Source organism: Heteronotia binoei, chromosome 1, assembly GCF_032191835.1.
Source record: "Heteronotia binoei isolate CCM8104 ecotype False Entrance Well chromosome 1, APGP_CSIRO_Hbin_v1, whole genome shotgun sequence".
Lineage (NCBI taxonomy): Eukaryota > Metazoa > Chordata > Lepidosauria > Squamata > Gekkonidae > Heteronotia > Heteronotia binoei.
In genome coordinates this window covers 282172021-282186526 of record NC_083223.1, presented here as the reverse complement: position 1 = coordinate 282186526, position 14506 = coordinate 282172021, and the positions used below count along the sequence as shown (strand labels likewise).

The window sequence follows — 14506 nt, the reverse complement described above, 5'->3', positions numbered from 1 at the left end:
TTCCTCAATTTCATCCACCCAGCGATCTTGCGGAGCAGGTTAGGCTGAGAGAGAGTGTGACTGATCCAGCATTCTTGCGGCTAAGCGAGAATTTGAACTTGACTTTTTACGGGGTGGTTTGCCATTGCCTTCCCCAGTCCTCTACGTTTTCCCCCCAGCAAGCTGGGGACTCATTTTACCAACCTCGGAAGGATGGAAGGCTGAGTCAACCTGGAGCCAGCTACTTGAACCCAGCTTCCGCTGGGATCGAACTCAGGTCCTGAGCAGAGCTTGGACTGTAGCTTTATCACTCTGCGCCACAGGGCTCTAATTAGTACTCTAGCCACTATCAAATACTGCCTCTCCTAAAGTGTGAGGTATCAGTCGAAGGTGGTTTGTAACATCCCAGTCTGTTCCTTTCCTTCCTCCAGTTTGGAGTTCTTCCCCTTCTTCTTCCCCCAAAGCCAACGGCCGACAGCTGATCCTTCGGCGCTGTTGGGGTCAGTAAGCCCTCTAAGCTGCGGAGTCTTGTGAGCAAAAATTCTGCTTTGTGAGCTACTAGCCAGTTTGGTGTAGTGGTTAAGTGTGCGGACTCTTATCTGGGAGAACCGGGTTTGATTCCCCACTTCTCCACTTGCACCTGCTGGCATGGCCTTGGGTCAGCCATAGCTCTGGCAGAGGTTGCCCTTGAAAGGGAAGCTGCTGGGAGAGCCCTCTCCAGCCCCACCCACCTCACAGGGTGTCTGTTGTGGGGGAGGAAGGGAAAGGAGATTGTGAGCCGCTCTGAGACTCTTCGGAGTGGAGGGCGGAAATAAATCCAATATCTTCATCTACCTCACAGGGTGTCCGTTGTGGGGGAGGAAGGGAAAGGAGATAGTGAGCCGCTCTGAGACTCTTCGGAGTGGAGGGAGGGATATAAATCCAATATCTTCATCTACCTCACAGGGTGTCTGTTGTGGGGGAGGAAGGGAAAGGAGATTGTGAGCCGCTCTGAGACTCTTCGGAGTGGAGGGCGAGATATAAATCCAATATCTTCATCTACCTCACAGGGTGTCTGTTGTGGGGGAGGAAGGTAGAGGAGATTGTGAGCCACTCTGAGACTCTTCGGAGTGGAGGGTGGGATATAAATCCAATATCTTCATCTACCTCACAGGGTGTCTGTTGTGGTGGAGGAAGGTAGAGGAGATTGTGAGCCGCTCTGAGACTCTTCGGAGTGTAGGGCGGGATATAAATCCAATATCTTCATCTACCTCACAGGGTGTCTGTTGTGGGGGAGGAAGGGGAAGGAGATTGTGAGCCGCTCTGAGACTCTTCGGAGTGGAGGGCGGGATATAAATCCAATATCTTCATCTACCTCACAGGGTGTCTGTTGCGGGGGAGGAAGGGAAAGGAGATTGTGAGCTGCTCTGAGACTCTTCGGAGTGGAGGGCAGGATATAAATCCAATATCTTCATCTACCTCACAGGGTGTCTGTTGTGGGGGAGGAAGGGAAAGGAGATTGTGAGCTGCTCTGAGACTCTTCGGAGTGGAGGGCAGGATATAAATCCAATATCTTCATCTACCTCACAGGGTGTCTGTTGCGGGGGGGGGGGAGGGAAAGGAGATTGTGAGCCGCTCTGAGACTCTTTGGAGTGGAGGGCGGGATATAAATCCAATATCATCATCTTCTTCTTCTTCTTCTTCTTCTTCTTCTTCTTCTTCTTCTTCTTCTTCTTCTTCTTCTTCTTCTTCTTCTTCTTCTTCTTCAAGTTGTGAGCTCCTGCATGAATTAGCTTGCTCCTGAGCGAAGACAAAAACGTGTGAGCTGGAGGCTAGGAAAACTGTGAGCTAGCTCACGCTCACTCAGCTTAGAGGGAACACTTGTTGTCGTCCCAGCAGCATCGGCACCATTGCTGTGGGTTGGCGTTTTTGTGGAGATTTGATGATGGAGCCTGGAGTGGGGAGGGATTGCAGTGGGGTATACCAGGTAGTCTACCTTCCCAAGTAGCCCTTTTCCCCAGAGGAACAGATCTCTGAAGGCTAAAGATCAGTTGTGATTCCAGGAGGTCTCCTGGCCCCACCTGGAGGTTGGCAACTTTAGCCCAGAGGCTGACCCAGTTGATCCTGTTCCAGTTCTTACACTCCACCCTGGTCGTACTTTCAAGTCTTGCCCTGCCAAACTCTGCTTTTAGCTTCCTAGGACCCCCGAGAAGAGAACGAGTTCCCTGTGGCAGCAACAACCTTTGTTAAGCTTTAACAAGATGTCTTCAGCAGGAGGGGGTCCATAAGGCGAAATCACACTCACAACATTTGCTTAAAAAGGCAAATGCAATTTTGGGCTGCATCGAGAGAAGTCTAGCGTCCAGTTCATGTAAAGGGATGTAATTGTTTTGCTCTGCTCTTGTAAGACGTCACCTGGAGTCTTGTGTTCAGTTTTGGGCACCACATTTTAAGAAGGATATAGACAAGCTGGAACGGGTCCAGAGGAGGGTGACAAAGATGGTGAGGGGTCTGGAGAACAAGTCCTATGAGGAAAGGTTGAAGGAGCTGGGGATGTTTAGCCTGGAGAGGAGGCGGCTGAGAGGTGATAGGATCACCATCTTCAAGTCCTTGAAGGGCTGTCTTATAGAGGATGGTGTGGAATTGTTTTCTGTGGCCCCAGAAGATAGGACCAGAACCAGTGGGTTGAAATTAAATTAAAAGAGTTTCCGGTTTCAACATGAGGAAGAACTTCCTGACCGTTAGAGCGGTTCCTCAGTGGAACAGGCTTCCTCCTCGGGAGGTGGTGGGCTCTCCTTCCTTGGAGGTTTTTCAACAGAGGCTAGATGGCTGCCTGACAGCAATGAGGATCCTGTGAATTTAAGGGGAGGTGTTTGTGAGTTTCCAGCATTGTGCAGGGGGTTGGACTAGATGACCCTGGAGGTCCCTTCCAACTCTATGATTCTATTTCTTCTTCCTTGGAGGTTTTTAAACAGAGGCTAGATGGCCACCTGACAGTAATGAAGATCCTGTGAATTAAGGGGGAGGTGTTTGTGAGTTTCCTGCATTGTGCAGAGGGTTGGACTAGATGACCCTAGAGGTTCCTTCCAACTCTATGCTTCTATGATTCTCCTTCCTTGGAGGTTTTTCAACAGAGACTAGATGGCCATCTGACAGCAATGAGGATCCCCTGAATTTAGGGGGAGGTGTTTGTGAGCTTCCTGCTTTGTGCAGGGGGCTGGACTAGATGATCCTGGAGGTCTCTTCCAACTCTAGGATTCTATGACTGTTAAGAGCAGTTCCTCAGTGGAGCAGGCTTCCTCCTTGGAGGTTTTTCAACAGAGGCTGGATGGCCACCTGCCAGCAATGAAGATCCTGTGAATTGAGGGGAAGGTGTTTGTGAGCTTCCTGCCTTGTGCAGGGGGCTGGACTAGATGTCCCTGGAGGCCCCTTCCAACTCTAGGATTCTATGACTGTTAGAGCGGTTCCTCAGTGGAACAGGCTTCCTCGGGAGGTGGTGGGCTCTCCTTCCTTGGAGGTTTTGAAGCAGAGGCTAGATGGCCATCTGAGAGCGATGAGGATCCTGTGAATTTAGGGGGAGGTGTTTGTGTGTTTCCTGCATTGTGCAGGGGTGGGACTAGATGACCCTGTCAGTCCCTTCCAACTCTATGATTCTGTGATTCTAGCATCTTTCTCAAAAGACCGGGCATCCCTGGCAGTTAGGGTGGCCAACCTGCAGGTGGGGCCTGGAGATTGCCCAGAATTACGACTGATCTCCAGACAATGGAGATACATTCTCCAGGAGGAAATGGCCGCTTTGGAGGGTGGACTCACCACGTTATGCCCTGCTGAGTCCCCACCCCCCTCCCCAAACCCTGCCCTTCCAACTCACTGCCCCAAATCTCCAGGAATTCCCAAGCCGAAGGTGGCAACCTTAGAAAACAGTGACATCCTTTTGAATTGCTGTCCTCTTTGCAGGGATACTGGGTCGCCCACTCTTCGTATCTGCCGGGTCCAGATGGAGCCACTCTGGCCGAAATCTTCTGCACTCGGACAAACCAGCAGCTTCAGGAGATCTTGGATTTTTATAAGCACGGTAAACCTCAGGGCAGCTCTGGGAGGGTCTGGAGAGCCAGTTTGGTTTAGTGGTTAAGTGTGTGGACTCTCATTTGGGAGAACCGGGTTTGATTCCCCCACTCCTCCACGTGCAGCTGCTGGAATGGTCTTGGGTCAGCCATAGCTCTGGCAGAGTTGTCCTTGAAAGGGTTGCTTCTGTCAGAGCTCTCTCAGCCCCACCCGTCTCAAAGGGTGATATTTGGGAGCCAGTTTGGTGCCATGGTTAAGTGTGCGGACTCTTATCTGGGAGAACCGGGTTTGATTCCCCACTCCTCCACTTGCAGCTGCTGGCATGGCCTTGGGTCAACCATAACTCTGGCAGAGGTTGTCCTTGAAAGGGCAGCTGCTGTGAGAGCCCTCTCCAGCCCCAACCACCTCACAGGGTGTCTGTTGTGGGGGAGGAAGGGAAAGGAGATTGTGAGCCGCTCTGAGACTCTTCGGAGTGGAGGGTGGGATATAAATCTGATATCTTCTTATTATTCTTAAGGGGACTAAATGTTCGGTTTTGTATTGTCTAAATAGGGTTGTCAAACATGCGGCCCAGAGGCCAAATGAGGCCCCTGAGCAACTGGCTGTCGCCTGCTTCCTTCACACTCTTTCTTGCTCCCTTCTGCATCACAGCTTGCTTTTGCCAGGCTTGCTCAATTGCACAGCAGAGCTACAGAGCAAAGCCTCTGTTTTCTCCACTGGCTGAGGCTCCTCCCTTGGGGAGGAAGGAAGGAGGGAGAACTTGCTTTGCCAGACTCTCACAATCCCAAAGCAGAGCTACTGAGCCAAGCCTGTCTTCCCTCTATTGGCTGAGGCTCCTCCCCCTCCTGGTCCCCTGGGGACGGAAGGAAATAGCCAGAGCTTCCTTTGCCCAGTTCCCTGGATCCCATGCGAGAAATACAAAGAAAGCACCTTTAAGACCACCTTTAATAAAGCACCATTAAGTGCTAATGTTTTAAGCATGTTTTAACTTTTTTTAAACAAAATCTTTAATTGTGTTTGTCTGTGACCTTTATAAAGTTTATATCTCTGCTACCTAACCTTAAATAGGGACACACGAGGCCTGGCTGACAAGCTCTCATTTTTGTCAGATCCGGCCCTCATAATAAATGAATTTGACACCCCTGGTCTAAAGTGTTTCAGACCAAAAAAAAAAAAGAACTTTTTCTCTCTCTCCCCCAAAGACGAGAAATGGAGGACATTCAATAAAGCCAATGGGCCATAGGTTCAGGACAGACAAAAGGGAATTCTGCTTTACACAGGGCTCTTCTGATGTTCTTCTCAGGGGAAGGCCTTGGCCTCTCTGCCCTATTGTTAGCCCTCCAGAGGAACTGGTTGGCCGCTATGTGAGACAGGAGGCTGGACTGGATGGACCTTTCCTGGTCTGACCCAGCAGGGCTCTTCTGATGATCTTCTCAGGGGAAGGCCTCAGCCTCTCTGCCCTGCTGTTGGCCCTCCAGAGGAACTGGGTGGCCACTGTATGATACAGGAGGCTGGACTAGATGGACCTTTCCTGGTCTGACCCAGCAGGGCTCTTCAGATGTTCTTCTCAGAGGAAGGCCTCAGCCTCTCTGCCCTGCTGTTGGCCCTCCAGAGGAACTGGCTGGCCACTGTATGATACCGGAGGCTGGACTAGATGGACCTTTTCTGGTCTGACCCAGCAGGGCTCTTCTGATGTTCTTCTCAAAGGAAGGCCTCTCTCTGCCCTGTTGTTGGCCCTCCAGAGGAACTGGTTGGCCACTGTGTGAGACAGGAGGCTGAACTAGATGGACCCTCCCTGGTCTGACCCAGTAGGGCTCTTCTGTTGTTAGTATGGCTCTGGCGTTACACCCCATTGAAGTCCCTCCCAGATTCCAGTCTACCCAGGATCCATCCCCAAATCTCTAGGAATGTCTTAGCCTGGAGTTGGCAACCCCCTGGACTGCTCTAGTTGCCATCTGAGCACCGTTTCTTGAGTAGCAACTGCTGCTCGATCCCAGACAGCTCCCTCCTGGGAGTGGATTCCACACCTCCTGTGACACTCCAAATGTAATCCCTTTCTTTTCATCTGGGTTTTCTCTCCCCCCCCCCCACCCCCATCCACCCTGCTTCCTCCTCCTCATCTAGATTTCAAATCGGACTTAGAGACGGAAGTCGCGTCTGGCCCCAGCGGCTGTTTTAAAGACCTCCTGCTTGCGCTGATCAAGGTAATAAGATTGTTTCAGAATCAAGACAGTGAGTGGGATTTGTCCTGTTTTTCTTCTGGCAAAAAAGAGGCCATCCCCAAAAAGGCTACGGGAAGGACCAGACCAAATAATCAGCAAAACTCGGTGACCATCTAGAGCTCCAACGTGCTTCTCATGGGTACCATGGCACCGATACTCCCTAAGTTTTGGAGTCTTGTGAGCAAAAATTCTACTTTGTGAGCTGCTGGTGTTGTGAGTTAATGAATAAATTAGTTTGCTCTGGGGCCACATTCCCTGAGCTAAGACAAAAATGTGTGAGCTGAAGGCTAGAAAACTTCTGCAGCTTCCAGGACACTTTACTAAGAAGAAGTATCTGTTGTCATCTTGTTAGTTTTGAATGCCCAGGAGAGTGAAAAGGGTTAAAGATGTTCTCCCTCCCATCTCCGTTCATCCTTGATAAATGTCAAGACAGTGTGTGGTTGCAATAAAAAAGGCCAATGCCATGCTGGGAATTATTAGGAAGGGAACTGAAAATAAATCAGCCAGTATCATAATGCCCCTGTATAAATCGATGGTGCGGTCTCATTTGGAATACTGTGTGCAGTTCTGGTCACCGCACCTCAAAAAGGATATTATAGCATTGGAAAAAGTCCAGAAAAGGGCAACTAGAATGATTAAAGGTTTGGAACACTTTCCCTATGAAGAAAGGTTGAAACGCTTGGGACTCTTTAGCTTGGAGAAACGTCGACTGTGGGGTGACATGATAGAGGTTTACAAGATAATGCATGGGATGGAGAAAGTACAGAAAGAAGTCCTTTTCTCCCTTTCTCACAATACAAGAACTCGGGAGCACTCAATGAAATTGCTGAGCAGTCGGGTTAGAACGGATAAAAGGAAGTACTTCTTCACCCGAAGGGTGATTAACATGTGGAATTCACCGCCACAAGAGGTGGTGGCAGGTACAAGCATAGCCAGCTTCAAGAGGGGGTTAGATAAAAATATGGAGCAGAGGTCCATCAGTGGCTATTAGCCATAGCATATTGTTGGAACTCTGTCTGGGGCAGGGATGCTCTGTCTTCTTGGTGTTTGGGGGGACACACTGGGAGGGCTTCTAGTGTCCTGGCCCCACTGGAGGACCTCCTGATGGCACCTGGGTTTTTTGGCCACTGTGTGACACAGAGTGTTGGCCTGGATGGGCCACTGGCCTGATCCAACAGGGCTTCTCTTCTGTTCTTATGAGACACAGAGTGTTGGACTGGAGGGGCCATTGGCCTGATCCAACAGGGCTTCTCTTGTGTTCTTATGTTCTTATCTTGGGAAATTATGTTCAGGTGAGTCGCTGTGTTGGCCAGAAGCAACAGAACAGAGTCTGAGTTCAGTGGCACCTTGAAGACCAACAAAGTTTAATTCTGGGGATAAACTTTCATAAACTTGACAGTGCATGCACAGTCCTTATCGATGAAAACCTCTATGGTGAAATCGTATAAGGTTGTTTCATAGAATAGAGTTGGAAGGGACCACCAGGGTCATCTAGTTCAACCTCCTGCACAATGCAGGAAATTCACAAAGACCCCCTATTCAGTGAATGAAGATGTTACAGTTCCAAGATGGTATCTTGGTGAAACGGAGTCCCCAGGCTCAGATAGGCAGTTATAACCTTAGGGTCCAGACCGTTACAAGTTTGAATTGTTAAGTGCCGTTTTCTCTACCAATGAAGCATCTCACCTTCCCTTCCCTTGTTATTATTTCTAGCTGAGGCCTGTTACTCTAAAGATGAAAGTCTCTGAGTTGTGGCTGACCTCCAACGCCTAGGCATACCACTTATCTCAGAGTGGGAAAAGGTTACTTGTACTTTGTTACAGACAGAACAGTTGCGTAGCAAGCCAGCACATATAGCTGGTACAAGGGTCTGGACCAAATTAGAAGGTGCTCATGGCAGAAGCATTCTTGACATGCACGCTTCTTCAAGCTTATACTCAGAATTAAACTTCAGAATCACACAATCATAGAGTTGGAAGGGACCTCCAGGGTCATCTAGTCCAACCCCCTGCACGATGCAGGAAACTCACAAATCCCTCCCCCTAAATTCACAGGAACTTCATTGCTGTCAGATGGCCATCTAGCCTCTGTTTAAAAACTTCCAAGGAAGGAGAGCCCACCACCTCCTGAGGAGGAAGCCTGTTCCACTGAGGAACCGCTCTTAACAGTCATAGAATCCTAGAGTTGGAAGGGATCTCCAGGGTCATCTAGTCCAACCCCCTGCACAATGCAGGAAACTCACAAATACCTCCCCGTAAATTCACAGGATCTTCATTGCTGTCAGATGGCCATCTAGCCTCTGTTTAAAAACCTCCAAGGAAGGAGAGCCCACCACCTCCCAAAGAATCATAGAATCCTAGAGTTGGAAGTGACCTCCAGGGTCATCTAGTCCAACCCCCTGCACAATGCAGGAGACTCACAAACACCTCCCCCTTAATTCACAGGATCTTCATTGCTGTCAGATGGCCATCCAGCCTCTGTTTAAAAACCTCCAAGGAAGGAGAGCCCACCACCTCCCGAAGAATCATAGAATCCTAGAGTTGGAAGGCACCTCCAGGGTCATCTAGTCCAACACCTGCACAATATAGGAAACTCACAAATACTTTTGCCTAAATTCACAGGATCTTCATTGCATAGATGGCCATCTAGCCTCTGTTTAAAAACCTCCAAGGAAGGGGAGCCCACCACCTCCCAAGGAGGAAGCCTGTTCCACTGAGGAACCGTTCTAATGGTCAATAAGTTCTTCCTAATGTTGAGCCGGAAACTCTTTTGATTTAATTTCAACCCATTGACTCTGGTCCTCCCTTCCGGGGCCACAGAAAACAATTTCGCACTCTCCTCTCTAGGACAGCTCTTCAGGTACTTGAAGATGGTGATCCTATCACCTCTCAGCCGCCTCCTCTCCAGGTTAAACATCCCCAGCTCCTTCAACTTTGTTGGTGTTGAAGATGTCACTGACTCAAACTTTGTTCCGGGCAGTTGAGTTTTCAAAAGAAAGAAGCCGTATTGAAAACAGACATGGAAGACACTTGGATATTTCATTGAGGCCTCCTAGCGGGACAATCTGATTGGACGTGGGGGAACTGCCCGGTCAAACTGCCACTCCTTGTTTCCTGTGTTTCCATCTCCCACAGACCAGCCGGGAGAAATACTCCGGGGTCATTGACTACGTCTTGATCGAAGAAGATGCCAAGGTGAGACAGGTTGGGGACGGGGACCGTGAGAGCAGGAAGGAGGGGGTCATATCCGGGCTTTGCAAGTCCTGATCTGCTTCCGCACCCATTCACCTCCTGGGAAATCCAGCTACTCAGTGGGTTTTTAATAAACCCCACAGCCAAAAGCAAACCAATGCAAGAAAGGAGAGCCCCGGGAGAGCGAGGCCTGCTTGGGCTAGCTAGAGATCCAGCCAGCCCAAGCAGGCCTCGCTCACCTGGGGCTCTCCTGGGCCGACCCCGATGCAAGAAAGGAGAGCCCCGGGCGAGCGAGGCCTGCTTGGGCTAGCTAGAGATCCAGCCAGCCCAAGCAGGCCTCGCTCACCTGGGGCTCTCCTGGGCCGACCCCGATGCAAGAAAGGAGAGCCCCGGGCGAGTGAGGCCTGCTTGGGCTAGCTAGAGATCCAGCCAGCCCAAGCAGGCCTCGCTCACCTGGGGCTCTCCTGGGCCGACCCCGATGCAAGAAAGGAGAGCCCCGGGTGAGTGAGGCCTGCTTGGGCTAGGTAGAGATCCAGCCAGCCCAAGCAGGCCTCGCTCACCTGGGGCTCTCCTGGGCCGCCCCCGCCAGTCAAAAGACCAGCAAACCACCCCCTGCCCAAAATCACGTAAGAAGTGGAGAAAGGGTGGCGCGGGCTTCTCCAAGGGTTAATGAGGGCTGCTGGGTGTGTGGCAAGGTCCCTAGTGGCTGGCTGGCTGCCCGCTCTCCTAATCCAGGGATTGTTATGCAGCTGCACCTCCCATTCAATGGACAAGGTGAGGAGAAAGAATCAGGAGCTGCACTCCGATGAGCTCCTGCTGAAATCCAAGGCCTGCAGCTACTGATTGCAGCCACATCTCAGGCTCCAGCTATTTCCATTTCCTTCATTTATTCCTGGCATTTCTCCCAAGAAGGGTCAGCAGCTCCAGTAGGGTTGCCAATCCCCAGGTGGGGGCAGGGGATCCCCCGGTTTGAAGGCCCTCCCCCCACTTCAGGGTCACCAGAAAGCGGAGAGGGGAGGGAAATGTCTGCTGGGCCCTCTATTATTCCCTGTGGAGACCAATTCCCATGGGGTACAATGGAAAATTGATCTATGGGTATCTTGGGCTCTGGAGGGGCTGTTTTTTGAGACAGAGGCACCAATGTTTTCAGCATAGCATCCAGTGGCTCTTCCCAAAATACACTCCAATTTTCAAAAAGATTGGCTCAGGGGTCCGATTCTATGAGCCCCCAAAGAAGGCGTCCCTTTCCTTCATTATTCCCCATGGGGAAATGGTATTTAAAAGGTGTGCGGTCCCTTTCAATGTGATGGCCAGAGCTCCCTTTGGAGTTCAATTCTGCTTGTCACACCCTTGCTGCTGGCTCCACCCCCAGTGTCTCCTGGCTCCACCCCCAAAGTCCCCAGATATTTCTTGAATTTGGCAGCCCTAAAAGAATGGAATGGGTTTGCATACAAATGAGCATCTGTCTATCGATTCTTGGTGCGAGACAAGCAACCGGCGTGAATTTGTCGATGCAGAGTGCTGACAGAACAGATTATTAAACGGATGCAAATGCCCTTATGTCTGCATGTATAAATCCATGCATATGAATAAGAAAGAAAGGAGTTCTGCCGCTCCAGCCGCATCTTGGAGTGACGCCGGCTGTCCTGGAACGCCTGCCTCTAATTCTGACTAGGAAACCGGGGATAAAGTATGAAGAAGAAGAAGAAGATAGAAGATATTGGATTTATATCCCGCCCTCCACTCCGAAGAGTCTCAGAGCGGCTCACAATCTCCTTTACCTTCCTCCCCCACAACAGACACCCTGTGAGGTGGGTGGGGCTGGAGAGGGCTCTCACAGCAGCTGCCCTTTCAAGGACAACCTCTGCCAGAGCTATGGCCATTCCAGCAGGTGCAAGTGGAGGAGTGGGGAATCAAACCCGGTTCTCCCAGATAAGAGTCCACACACTTAACCACTACACCAAACCGGCTCTTGAGAAAAGCTTCATAAGTTCTGGGGCTTCTTTTAGAGAAGACCCTTTTTTTTTTTGGTAACCAAACTTTTATTTTGCAATATATTGAAATACATTCATCTATTCAAATTCAAGTATACTTCTCCAATACATTGCATATTTTCCTCCCCCCCCCCTCTTATTCATGACCTCCGCCGGTACTTAAAACAAATTAAAAGCATATTAAAGGTAAATTCACAATTATAAAATCTTTAGAATATATATATATATAATTCACTAACCTTTTCTCTAATAATCACTTAGCACTTATTAAACACAACGCTCATAATTATTAATTCAGTTCCAGAGTTCCCTCTATCTTAGTCTTATCTTAACTCTCATATATATATATTTACCAAATAGCTATGTTCTACTAATACTTTTATCACAATATCCCAATACCTCTTTATCATTAAAAGTTCAATTAATGTTGTCATACACTACTAAATATCTTTCCACCATTATAAAAATTTTACACAAAGGGTTAACTTTCACTAACCCTGTCTCTATAATTCACTTAGTGCTTATTAAACACAAAACTCAAAGTTATAAAATCAACTCCGGAATTCCAGCTGTCTTAATTTTATCTTAACTCATATATGCATAATTACCATGTAACTATATTCTACTAATTCAATAATCACAATTCTTAGAGAAGACTCTTTTGATGTGCTTCACCTAAGGGTTGCCAAGTCCAGTTCAAGAAACTTCTGGGAACTTTGGGGGCGGAGCCAGGAGACTTTGGGGGTGGTGCCAGGAGACTTTGGGGGTGGGGCCAGGAGCAAGGGTCTTTCAAGCACAGCTGAACTCCCAAGGGAGCGCTGGCCATTGTATTTAAAGGGACCGCACACCTTTTAAATGCCTTCCCTCCATCCGAAATAACGAAGGAGAGGGTCGCCTTCTTTGCGGGCTCACAGAATTGGACCCCCCTGGTCCAATCTTTTTGAAACGAGGAGGGCGTTTTGAGGAGAGGCACGGGATGCTATGCTGCGAATTTGGTGCCTCAAAAAACAGTCCCCTGAGCTCTAGATACCCACGGATCAATTTTTCATTATGCCCTATGGCGGGGTGGCCAATGGCTGGGGCTGATGGGAGTTGTAGGCAAGAAACATCTGGAGAGCTACCGTTGGCCACCCCTGGACTATGGGAATCCATCTCCCTAGGGAATCGTGGAGTGCCCAGCAGACCTTCCCCCCCCCCCCGCCAGTGCTTTCTGCTGGCCCTGAAGCAGGTGGGGAGGGCTTCCAAATTGGGGGACCCCCTGCCCCCCCCTGGGTTTGGCAGCCCTAGATTCACCTTCTGGGGTTCAGTGTGTGAATGCCCTTCCAAGTATCCGAGATTCAAATAATTCTGTAGAAAACAGAAGTGCAGGGGGCTTACACCATCCAACCCCCTAAATGTGGGGGCAAGGTGACTCCAGCGATTGGATTGATTTGAATTTCTGTCTGGTCTAACCCAAAGGAAAAAAATACTCTGTACAAGTCTTCAGGATATCCATCCTTCCTGTTCCTGACGTTCTGAGGCTTAACTTAGGCACTAAAAATAGGTCCTGGGGCTGAAGCTTGAACCATGCTTGTATGTCGGGGGTGCCCTCAGGAGAGTCTGTTTGGTGTAGTGGTTAAGTGTGTGGGAGAACTGGGTTGGATTCCCCACTCCTCCACTTGCAGCTGCTGGAATGGCCTCGGGTTAGCCATTGCTCTCGCAGAGCTGTCCTTGAAAGTGCAGCTTCTGGGAGAGCTCTCTCAGCCCCACCAACCTCACAGGCTATCTGTGGAGGGGGAGGAAGGGGAAGGAGATTGTGAGCTGCTCTGAGACTCTGAGATTCAGAGTAGAGGGCGGGATACAAATCTTCTTCTCTTCTTCTGGTTGTCAGCTTCAGGTGGGGGAAACACCTGGAGACTCGTGGAGTGGAGCCTGAAGGCGGGGTTTGGGGAGGGGCGGGACTTCAGTGGGGTGTCATACCTCCAAAGCAGCCATTTTCTCCAGGGGGCCTGATCGCTTGTCGCCCAGAGATCAGTTATAATCCTAGGAGATCTCCAGCTACCACCTGGAGGTTGGTAACCCCACTGAAGAGTAGAGCAGCGTGTCAAAATGATAATGCATGGGATGGAGAAAGTAGAGAAAGACGTACTTTTCTCCCTTTCTCACAATACAAGAACTCGTGGGCATTCAATGAAATTGCTGAGCAGACAGGTTAAAACGGATAAAAGGAAGTACTTCTTCACCCAAAGGGTGATTAACATGTGGAATTCACTGCCACAGGAGATTGTGGCGGCCACAAGTATAGCCACCTTCAAGAGGGGTTTAGATAAAAATATGGAGCACAGGTCCATCAGTGGCTATTAGCCACAGTGTGTGTGTATATACAAATTTTTTTTGCCACTGTGTGACACAGAGTGTTGGACTGGATGGGCCATTGGCCTGATCCAACATGGCTTCTCCTTTGTTCTTATGAGACACAGAGTGTTGGACTGGATGGGCCACTGGCCTGATCCAACAGGGCTTCTCTTATGTTCTTATGAGACACAGAGTGTTGGACTGGATGGGCCATCGGCCTGATCCAACATGGCTTCTCTTATGTTCTTATGTGACACAGAGTGTTGGACTGGATGGGCCGTTGGCCTGATCCAGCATGGCTTCTCTTATGTTCTTATGTGACAGAGTGTTGGACTGGAGGGGCCACTGGCCTGATCCAACAGGGCTTCTCTTATGTTCTTATGAGACACAGAGTGTTGGACTGGAGGGGCCACTGGCCTGATCCAACAGGGCTTCTCTTATGTTCTTATGAGACACAGAGTGTTGGACTGGAGGGGTCATTGGCCTGATCCAACATGGCTTCTCTTATGTTCTTATAAGACACAGAGTGTTGGACTGGAGGGGTCATTGGCCTGATCCAACAGGGCTTCTCTTATGTTCTTATGTTCTTAAAATATCCCATGAAATCTGCTTGCCGTTGGCGATATCTCCTTGCAGGCTCTCGTGAACGCGGGCGCTGGCTACATCGGCAGGACGGATGAGAGGAAATGGATCAAGATCCTCGCCCAGCGCAGCCCTGAACATCTCAACAGAGGCAAGACCG

General features: G+C 49.7%; 1 protein-coding gene and 1 long non-coding RNA gene across 2 annotated transcripts in view; both read left to right on the top strand.

The window, feature by feature from the left end:
* LOC132587509 (annexin A9-like) overlaps positions 1–14506 on the top strand; it is a 31346-nt gene that overhangs the window by 7400 nt on the left and 9440 nt on the right. The window contains exons 5-8 of the mRNA XM_060259821.1: positions 3916–4033; positions 6148–6227; positions 9380–9439; positions 14401–14497. Coding sequence (XP_060115804.1) covers positions 3916–4033; positions 6148–6227; positions 9380–9439; positions 14401–14497 — 355 coding nt within the window. The remainder of the gene's footprint in view (positions 1–3915; positions 4034–6147; positions 6228–9379; positions 9440–14400; positions 14498–14506) is intronic.
* LOC132588879 (uncharacterized) lies at positions 6128–14489 on the top strand. Its single transcript, XR_009556529.1, has 3 exons — positions 6128–6227; positions 9380–9439; positions 14401–14489. It is a non-coding gene; the product is annotated as an uncharacterized LOC132588879 (long non-coding RNA).